Raw genomic sequence first — 10,357 nt, 5'->3', positions numbered from 1 at the left:
GGTGAAAGTAGAAATTTTGCAAATGCCTACATGATCTTAAGAACTGGTAAAATGTGATTCGGGCTGACAAAAAACAAGAGATGACTGATTAAATTAGTTAAAATTATTCATGAGGTCATTCCGTGCGGTCCTCTTATAGTTCATCGCTCTCGACTAATCTTGAATTCTTAACATGATTATATATTTAATTATCCATCTTCTGTAATCACTGTCAAATACTTCAATTTGATTGGTTTACAGGAGTGCGATTAATCATTAATCGCACTCTTGGTGAGCTGTAATCGCACTCTTGTTCACAGCCAATGAAATTCAGCATAGCTTTACAAGTAGCCAATCAGCATTCAGGATACTGAATTGATTATGATAAATTTTAATAATTTGATTATGATAAATTTTAAAAATTTGTGTAGAAGAATTATTGTAGAAAATTTAATATATTGCACTTCAAAAATTGTCTTTTTGTATTTTCCCCCTCTTTAAGTTTGATTACAGAAGATGGATCATTAATAAGTAATAGAACGAATTAAGTCGTGCAATTAATGCCAAATCATACTCGTGCTTAACAAATCAACCTCCCGCTGCGCGGTCAGTTGATTTTGTAATCACTCGTATGATTTTGGCATTAATTGCACTCCTATTCGTTCTAAATTTGGCTTATATTTGGCCAAATTAATAAATTATTCGGCGATGTCAAATTGAGTCGAATTGGTTATTGCACCACGGTTTTTATATTTCGTATTTAAGCAAGCAGGTAAAGTTAGGAATTTTGGTTGGAAATGGACCAGTTGCATAATAGACCAACCTTTGATTTAGGTGACAAAGCGGAAATTTCCGAAAAGTGCATACAAAACTTAGTAAAATTGCCAAGTTTGGCTGTGAAATATTGTAAAGTGCCGAAGTAAAGCCATGCTAAGTTGGCGAATTTTGTATACTTTTGTATTGCAGCCGGACGACTTATGGCTATATTTTCCGTACTACTTTAGATTTTCGAACCATACTCGGCAATTTTACTAATCTTTTTAGCTGTGATTATTTATTTCCTTCTTGTCACCTAGATCTGAAGTTGGTCTAGTATGCAAGTGGTCCATTGCTCGATAAATATTTAAATCACTTAGCTATTTAAATTCCTGGAGGAGCTTTGTGACGTCACTGCTTTTGGACTATAATATAAACAACGGCAAAAGCGTCTTGGTAAATAGTTATATGCTTTATACATTGACCCTTCAACAATCAACCCTTTCATATATTATTCTGACTTCAGACTTTCAAAAAGTTCAAATCCTAAACGAGTAAAAACAACGTATGTCCACTCTGAATTGAGTTCAGTTCATTATCGTTAAACCTAAACGTAAATTTCTCTCAATCTACTGGCAACACGGACTATGGATTTCTTCATTCGTGTCAGCATCGTGTCATTCTTGGGGATCTTTGCCCCAGTGAAGACAGGACTTGAACTATGATCTGTTTCAATCTTTTTGCATTCATCTCGAGTGAACTGCAGCGTCCTCCTCGCTGGACTTTGCCCTGTTGTGTTGCCATTAGGAAGACGATTAGGTTTCCAGACGTCTTCAAACCCAAATTTAGCTTCAGTATCACTATTGACTTGTAACTGACTAAAAGGAAAGATTAAGATTTGCTTAAAAGCTAAAAACAAACGCTGTTCTTCCTACGATCACAGCCCTTCCTCCTCTGCATCTTCTTTCTTCCACATTGACAAGCAGAAATGTCACTGCTGATTCTTTTTCGTGTCAAAGTTTAAAAATTCTTTACCTGGTTGCTGCTACGTGGGAGTTTCTGACAGGTCGTAAATTCAAAATATCTTTATCCACTGCTTCAAATACGGACGGTGCAACGTAGCTGAACCTCTGAACACAAAAAAACACAAGCAAACACTGTTATAAAATACTAAACAAACTGTTCCCTTTCACAAAAAATATTTCATTGTACGAGATATTTAGAAAAAATTTACACAAAGAAACGTACGGAGAATATCTGATAACCATCTTCACTCAAGCAGGAGTCGTCAGAAGAATCGACCGGTGTTTGTTCAGTGAATATTGTATCAAACTGACTCACATCATCTTTGCCGCTCTAAAAAAACAGAGGTTTCGTTGAGGGTAAAAGACTACAACAACAACAACAGACTCTAATTGCAGACTCTAAAACTGTTTTTTCGTCCAAAAACAGCGGAAATACCGTGGAGGGTTTGTATGGTGGCTCTGTCTTTCTGGCCAACAAATGATCCCAGTTCACATTACAGAAGAACGTATGCCTCTGAAATAAAAACAATATAAGAAAAAGTAGATTCTTTCACGTCAAATACGAATGACATCAATGTTGATCAAACCTTTATTGGGTCTGCATCATCAGTGCCTCCACCAAAACGGAAATGCGCTGTTTTTTCTAGCAACTGGAAGAAATTTTTAATCGATTATGATTGAAATGCACGCATTTTTATACGTTTTTGCTAACATGATTTTGAGATAAATTTGTCTGGAAAAAGAACTGAGATTTATGAAAATCACCTTTCTTAGAAGATCTTTAGCATCATATGTGAGATGGGGCCAGTATCTTTTTTTTAAGATCCAGCGCAGCGGTTGCGATGATGAAAAAAGCTTTTTAACAATAATGTATCCCGGAAAAGTTTGTGTGTTATCTTTTCTTTACCATGTCAATAGTTAATTTTCTAGTTTTACCGCGGAACGGTGGCTAAAAATAAAATAATTAAAGCAAGTAAAATTCAATTGGCAAAAGATGCTGATTTGCCCCCCAAAAAACAAGGATAAATCATCGAGTAATATCTACTCACATCTCCAGTCAACATATCATACATCAAAGCCCCTAAACTCCACCAATCAACAGCTTTTCCATAACCTTTTTTTGCAAAAATTTCCGGCGCCCCACAAGAAAAAAATCATTTTCACCAATTATTTTCATCAAGCATTTTCTCCCATCTTTTTTCTCCTAATATCTGTCAGGATTGGCATTAACATATTTAGAGGTCATCCTTTACATGTATTCAACAGTCCCACAAATCGTGTATGTAACATTCTCTTCAAACATTGACTCTTTGCACATTCCAAAGTCTGTCAACTTGATATGGCCTGGAACAGAATAAATTATTAAAACTGCTGTTATATTGGCCTATATTGTCTTGTTGCAACAACTTGTTGTTAACATTGGTATTGTTTTATCATTTTAAAAAGCCTACCATCAGCTTGTAATAAAATATTCTCTGGTTTGAGATCACTAAGAAAAACATATTTGATGCTTTAGGGAGGGTTTATAATTACCCTCTGAAGTACAGCCAGTCAGTATAGTAGCTTTGCTTGGACTATACTATATTTACCGATATATGATTCCTTGTTTATGTAAATACTCTAAGGCCAAGGTTATTTCTGATAGATAAAACCTTAAAAAATATCAATTAGGACTGGCATCAGACATAGCATGTTTTATTGCTTTTATAAAGATCATAATTTGCCAGAATGAAAAAGCTTTATGAGAAAATTAACTTCATACGCAGTTGTGTCTTCCATAAGAACCCCTTTTTGTTTTAAACGCATAAAAAGTTCTCCACCTAAACATGTTAAAGACAAAAATTAGTTGATTTTGTTCATTTGTTGTAACTTTGTTGATTTCAGTTTTGTGTACTAGTAGAATTGAGTTTTGCACATTGCCCTTGTGGGCCCCTGTAAGTTCATTGTGCAAAACAATCCAGTTGATCTGAAATGGCAGGAAATGACTAGGACTAGTTGTCATATAAAAATCCATTTCTCGGTTGAAACAACTTAATTAATATCTCCTGAAATATAATTTACTTCGGTGTCAAATTAATATCAGCGCTATAATTCTTATAACTAAACATAATCACAAAATTTTGAATGGTTCCATCAAGAATAAGAAAAGATATAATCGATTAAACACTGCGGAATGGATTTCTATTTTCAAAAACTTTCTGCGTGCTGATTGGCTGAAATATGAATGCGAGATCACCTTGATATATATACATACCACTTAAATATTCCAAAATAAGATATAATTTTCTTCCAGTTTGGAATGCATATATTAAATCCACAATAAATGGATGCTAGAAATCAAAACAAAAATCATTTATTTGGCACAATGGTTGGACTTGCACCGGTTGCGAATTTTGTATATCTTCAATTAAATCTTCCTAAACCTGTTTCCCCCACTCACCTTGACAGCTTCAAGAATATTTCTTTCACTATTTGCGAAAGTCATGTCTCTTTGACTTTAGAGTATGGCCTGGAAAAGAAAGATGGCTAAAAACATTTCATTTGGTCTTCTTTAAAACTCTGATATTGATTCAGACACATGCATTCACAGACCTTTTTTAAAACTTTCATTGCAAATATTTTCCCAGCATTGTGGCCTGCCAATTTCCTTACTTGAAACACCTGAAATGATTCATTTCAAAGCTTGTGCCTTTGTTTGTAAAAACTCAAATTAGTCAAACAAATTTTGGATCCATGGATCCAATTTTAGATCCAATTTTAGAAAAATTTTAGATGCAAAGTTTAGATCCATGCTGGTGAGATAAAGTTTGTCAGGATAAATTTAGGATGGATGCAGGATAAATTTAGTTGCATTGTGAATTGGAAATCAATATATTATTAGTCATTAAGAAAGCAACTAAAGATAATCCACTCCAGCCTTTGTCTAGTCTAGTAAAGGTTTCAACCATCATTATTTCATGACATACTTTCCCATTACCACCAATTCCTAGTAGGTTCAACAGTTCAAATGACTCCGGCCCAATTTTCTCATTGCTGGGATTTATAAGGATTTCCTCTGAAATATCCACAGTTTCCAATCTTTCCATTGTTGCGTCAGAAGTCAAATTACTTAGCCTAGAAGTCAAATTACTTCACAGAGAAAACCTTTTGAAGTTTAAAAACTACATGCGACACTAAAGAATAATAAATATTATATCGGTGAATAGTATATACTAAATCGGTGAATGGGCATTTTGTTCCTTCAAATCATGAAAATATTTCACAAATATTTTACCTATTTAGAAATCGAAGCTATGAAAAATTCACTTACATCTTATTATCGTCGAGAAAGTCTGTATTGCAGGGGCCGGTTGTTCGAAAGGCGTTTAGCTTGAGGGTACCTAAATATCGAGGCAGGATTCAAGTCAGGACTCAAGTCAGGACTCGAGCCAGGACTCGAGTCAGGACTCGAGCCAAGGACTCGAGCCGACAAGCTCCGATTTAATGACTCATCTACGTCTTGCTCATGGAAACTTCTATTGCCGTCTTTCCCGCGTGCCTGTTGGCGTAAGCGGGTTCTTCCCAGTTTAATGGTTCTTCCCGTGTGCGGACAAATTTTAAGAGCTTTTGTTTATTCGTTCCAGAATAAAGTGCCACGAATGAACAAAAGCACTTAAAATTTGTCCGCACAAGAGAAAAGTTTGCTTACGCCAACAGCCACGAGTGATTATTAGCTCGGCTAGTTGCTCTCGTGTGCGGCAGGTTTTAAGTAGACTAGAATTTTTCCGAATTCGTTAAATGTGATTATTTATGATACCATTTTTTGAGTCCACAATTTTTAAATCGCTAAATGAATTCAAAAACAGAACTTTGCAAAACTTCTAGTTAGTCAGCAACATTGTATTGGTCGCATAGCGTTAGAAAGGCTAATTCTTTTACCATTACGGTGCATGCACCATTAAATCGTAAAGATTTGAAAGTTAAAACAATGGATAATAGAAACACAATGTGTTTTTATTCTCCATGCCATGGTCAGAAATGAAAATTAACGATTTGCATCCGATATTTTGGACAGCAATTACCTGTTGGTTACGAGTTATGTTACCCCCAATTTTTGGACCAGGAACTGGTCCCCACACGCGGCTAATCTTGTTGTTGTTGTTGTTGTTGTTGTTGTTAGGGGGTGACGCTCTTTAAAAAAGCCTAAGGCTCCGTCAATTCGCATCAGATCGCAATAAAACTTCACTCAACTATTCTTAGCGATATTCCCCATCGATTGACGGAGTTATAATTTTGATTTTTTTATTTTAAAGAAATTTAGAAGCAACTCAAAATTGTAGCGTAGTAATGCGTATAGATTATATTCAATATTAGTATGCATAACTGAAGCAAGTTCGAATGGCTAAGGCTCTGTCATTTCGCACCAGATCGTGATAAAACTTCACACAACTATCTTAAAGGTTATTCTCTATCGACTTACGGAGTTAAATTGTTTGTGCTTATATTCTGCAGAAGATTTGCAAGCCATGTCAGATTGTAGCGGGAGGCAAATTTTAATATTATTAATATTCATATCTTATGAGTTCAACCTAGAAGGTCGTGTATTTTCGTTGTTTTGTACACAATATATACTCGGGACTATAGGACCATTGCGTTAAATGCGTTTCTCTCTAGGGCATTTCTTATTTTTTATTTATTTGTTTAGGGTTTGCCCAGCATACATATACATAAAAAACGACTATAATGACAGTGGCACGGTGCACGCAACGCTAGCTTCTCGCCAGCTACAGCGGCATAGATTAGGACATAGATGTGCAACTCGGCATATTTTAAATGTCTTTGTATTGAAGGCAGATGAAAAATGTAGAAAAGCGATAATTTAGACATAACCGCAAGATTACCTAGGTGCATAGATATTTGAAATTTCATCCTGGAGAGAAAGATTTAATCTATACTTCACCAGTTCCTGGTCCAATAGTACGATCATACTTGTTATTTCATAAAATGATTTATTATAAAATCAACTATATGTCATCTAAATATGGCGGATTGGTCGCATTGCGTGAGAAAGGTTAATTGACTCGAGTCCTTGACTCGAGTCCTGGCTTGAGTCCTGGCTCGAGTCCTGCCTTGAATCCTGACTCAAGCAATAGTATATCTCGTTTAGCTTAAACGGTGGTTAAGTTCAAAATAGAAAGAAAGTCTATCGTTTTATTCAAGAAGCAAACGAAATGTTTTTAACCTTAATACAAAGATACTGTTTACAACTACATATTCAGTGCATAATATTCAAGTTGACTCATTCAAGAGAGATGTAAGAGTGTTATTTAATTTTGACTTATCCACCGTTTAAGCTAAACGGGCTTGATACAACCGGCCCCAGGAAATTTGCTGATCGAAATAAAACATAACTACCGTGAGACATGACTAGCATGAAAATATGTGTTTTTTAAGCCCTAATACTACAGATATTCATTAAAATTTACAAATTTAATACCAGTACCGCGAAAAATTCATCATCGCTGGGCTGTTCGGTCTCGCTAACATGTCCATTGATTTCGATCTGGAAGATGTCATCCATTGTATAAAATTATGTTTAAAAATCCCGGTCGTTAATTCTAAAAGCCAGTCAATATAACTGTGGTATAGTTATTTATAGCACTAATTGACATGTTGACATTATCTTAATTAGGGATTTATTAAAATATTAAATATATTGTGAATTTCTAAGGCCCCCAGGGGTTCATATTATGTGTATTGTAAGTCCTCGCAATGTTTGAGTGATGACAGGCCCCCATTAGGGGGTATGTTATTTTTGAGTGCATAGGTCCTTGAGAAATACGATACTCTCAAGTCCCCGTAAGACCCAATACGCCCGTATTGTTGTATTAACGAAATTAACTTACCCAGATAAATAGCTGACTATGTTTACTTGTATTACATACAGTCTATAATGAATTCACTATAATTTTTATAGGTCAGCAACGAAAGGTGGCGGCGAAGAAAACGTGGACTACGGCAGAAAGAAAGGCAGCGGTGAAAACATTCCAAAAACACATTCAAAATGGAGTGCTACCCCCCAAAAAACCAGTGTGTTAAGTTTTTCGAGGAGAATCACGGGATAACACAAGACAGAACATGGATAAACGTGAAGGATTATGTGAGAAATTACACCGTGAAAAAGAAGTAAACAAGTTTGAATCCTTTTATATTTTATCCAGAGCAGAACGCGACTTGTTGAACTTGTATATATATATATATATATATATATATATATATATATATATATATATATATATATATATATATATTTATATATATATATATATTTATATTTATTATATATATATATATATAATTATATATATATATTATATATAATATATTATATATATATATATATATATATATATATATATATATACACCCATTTGCAAAAACGTTGGCCGCAGATAGATAGATATACAGGGTGTCCCAAAAAAAACAAAACTATTGAAATCATCCACAACAAAGCTATTGTTAGAGTTTGAATGCCTAAGCACTCTGTTGGGCCCACAAGTGTATAAATCGGGGTTTCCATAAGCATTTTTATGCATGCATATGATGCAGTCAAATTTGCCTGTTCGCAAAAATGATATATATTAACAATATTTACAATTTACAAATATGGATAACATTATTTTAATGTGCATCTCAAGGACCATGACCTTCGACATGTCCCCTTTCTCTAGCAACACAAAGCATTTAGCATTTTATAAGTTGCATTAAATCCCCACGGGCTGAAATTCGTGAACACGGCATTCAAATTTTAACAATAAGTGATTTCAATAGTTTTCGGTTTTTTTGGGACACCCTGTAGATAGATACTCGAAATTTAATTAGAAATGCATATGTTGTGTAATATGATTGAAATCCCATGCAAATGTATTCATATGCAATTCTAATTAGACTTCAAGTATCTATCTATCTATCTATCTGCGGCCAACGTTTTTGCAAATAGGTGTATATATATATAGGGTGTATATATATATAGGGTGTATATATATATAGGGTGTATATATATATATATATATATATATATATAATATATATATATATATATTATACACCCATTTGCAAAAACGTTGGCCGCAGATAGATAGATAGATAGATACTCGAAGTCTAATTAGAATTGCATATGATTACATTTGCATGGGATTTCAATCATATTACACAACATATGCAATTCTAATTAGATTTCGGGTATCTATCTATATATCTATCTGCGGCCAACGTTTTTGCAAACGGGTGTATATATATATATATATATATATATATATATATATATATATATATATATATATATATATATATATATGTATATATATATGATATTTTAGCCAGAATGCAATTTCAAATTCTTCACCAGCATTCTCGTTAATGCCGCTCTGATTCTGATCGTGAATTATAAAAGTAAAGTTGCTACGTGAATATTAAAAAACTAAGAAACATTGTCTTTGCTGGAAACAAATGGCCAGCGATAAAATTGAATGACGTCATCGTGTGAATCAGTCGTAAATCCACAAACGTCATCAAACCAATTCCATTTTTTTATGTTTTCAATTATAACCTCAACAAAACAAGAATGTCTTATATTAAACGGATCTCTTTTCTTCATATTACTTTGAAAATGATTTCAATGACAATTATGGAGCGACGACCTTAGAGGGACTATTGCAACATATAGTGACTTTTAAACTGCTGACATATTTAGTGGAAGTGTACAGTAAGACCTAAATTTGCTAACAAAAATAAGCCATTTTGTTGCAGAAACAATTCTCACTAAAATTTTCGCTGCAATTCTCTTCTGATGTGATTCTAAACAATTCATTAGCCATATTCTAAATGAAGGCAGCAAGTCAGGTATAGTTATATGTTTGTCTACATATGACATGTCTGCTCTAAGCATCAGACAAACAATGATTTAAAAGTGTACAAAAATAACAAAAACAATTGCACCCTACCTGACAGCAAAAATTGTTTGTACAAGCTAGAGTGGCAATAAAACTTTTGGGTAACTGTATTAATTAATTAATTAATACTCTGGATTCACTTATGCTAATTATGAAAGCTAAGAAGGCGAACCTATGACATTGAGTTGTGTTCAGATATTTTCGCACAGTTTGTTTCAGATTGTTTGTTATAAATGCGATGTGCATTTAGTGCAAGCTGTAAACAAACTTTTCACTCGATATATAATGTAATCTAGGGTTTTCCCACCATAAAGCATGATTCAATACAAATATTTTGTTTATGTAATTTTGTATAATGTATTGCATGTATAATTTTAAAAATGTTATAAATCAATAGTAATAGATGTATATATAGGCCCAGTTTACATTTCAATAAATTTAAGTTTGATTTTCATGGAAAACAATTATAGATTGGTATATTTTTAGGAATTATGTATCAATGGCAGATAGGTTTTGTGCTTTTTCATAATAATATACGTCACTCTATTTCTGTTTTGGCACAAATACTTTAAGACAAATGACTAAACCCATGTAATTCTTCCTGCTTGAGATGAATGTTGGGTGAATAAACTGACTGCATTTAACAAATAAAACAACAATGCAGGC

The 10,357-nt window shown here is 33.7% G+C and overlaps 1 protein-coding gene and 1 long non-coding RNA gene across 3 annotated transcripts; both read right to left on the bottom strand.

The window, feature by feature from the left end:
- Nucleotides 1–661: 661 nt before the first annotated feature.
- On the bottom strand, nt 662–2,274 carry LOC114533062. 2 transcript variants are annotated; one of them, XR_003688023.1, is made up of 4 exons: nt 2,197–2,274; nt 1,984–2,091; nt 1,771–1,865; nt 662–1,613 (listed from the first exon to the last, which is right to left on the bottom strand). It is a non-coding gene; the product is annotated as an uncharacterized LOC114533062 (long non-coding RNA). The 2 variants fall into 2 exon arrangements; XR_003688022.1 differs by having other exon boundaries at nt 1,984–2,258.
- Nucleotides 2,275–2,687: 413 nt separating this feature from the next.
- On the bottom strand, nt 2,688–4,830 carry LOC114533061 (ribosomal protein S6 kinase beta-1-like). Its single transcript, XM_028554647.1, has 8 exons — nt 4,727–4,830; nt 4,201–4,421; nt 4,015–4,090; nt 3,523–3,580; nt 3,350–3,412; nt 3,212–3,249; nt 2,810–3,104; nt 2,688–2,709 (listed from the first exon to the last, which is right to left on the bottom strand). The coding sequence occupies exons 2-7, from the start codon at nt 4,243–4,245 to the stop codon at nt 3,010–3,012; spliced, it is 375 nt and encodes a 124-aa protein (XP_028410448.1). The 5' UTR covers nt 4,246–4,421; nt 4,727–4,830; the 3' UTR covers nt 2,688–2,709; nt 2,810–3,009.
- Between the last annotated feature and the right edge of the window lie 5,527 nt (nt 4,831–10,357).

This window comes from Dendronephthya gigantea, unplaced genomic scaffold, assembly GCF_004324835.1.
Source record: "Dendronephthya gigantea isolate DGI-Jeju-01 unplaced genomic scaffold, DenGig_1.0 000085F, whole genome shotgun sequence".
NCBI lineage: Eukaryota > Metazoa > Cnidaria > Anthozoa > Malacalcyonacea > Nephtheidae > Dendronephthya > Dendronephthya gigantea.
The sequence above is the reverse complement of the archived record's forward strand: the minus strand, read 5'-3'. Positions and strand labels throughout refer to the sequence as shown.

Bases quoted from the DNA above. Each gene is read 5' to 3' on its own strand.
- LOC114533061 (XM_028554647.1), bottom strand. From the start codon at position 4,245: ATGACTTTCGCAAATAGTGAAAGAAATATTCTTGAAGCTGTCAAG. The intron at 3,581-4,014 runs GTATGTATATAT...TAACATGTTTAG, and splicing joins TATTTTGGAATATTTAAGTG to GTGGAGAACTTTTTATGCGT. The intron at 3,413-3,522 runs GTATGAAGTTAA...ATATTTTTTAAG, and splicing joins CTTATGGAAGACACAACTGC to GTTTTATCTATCAGAAATAA.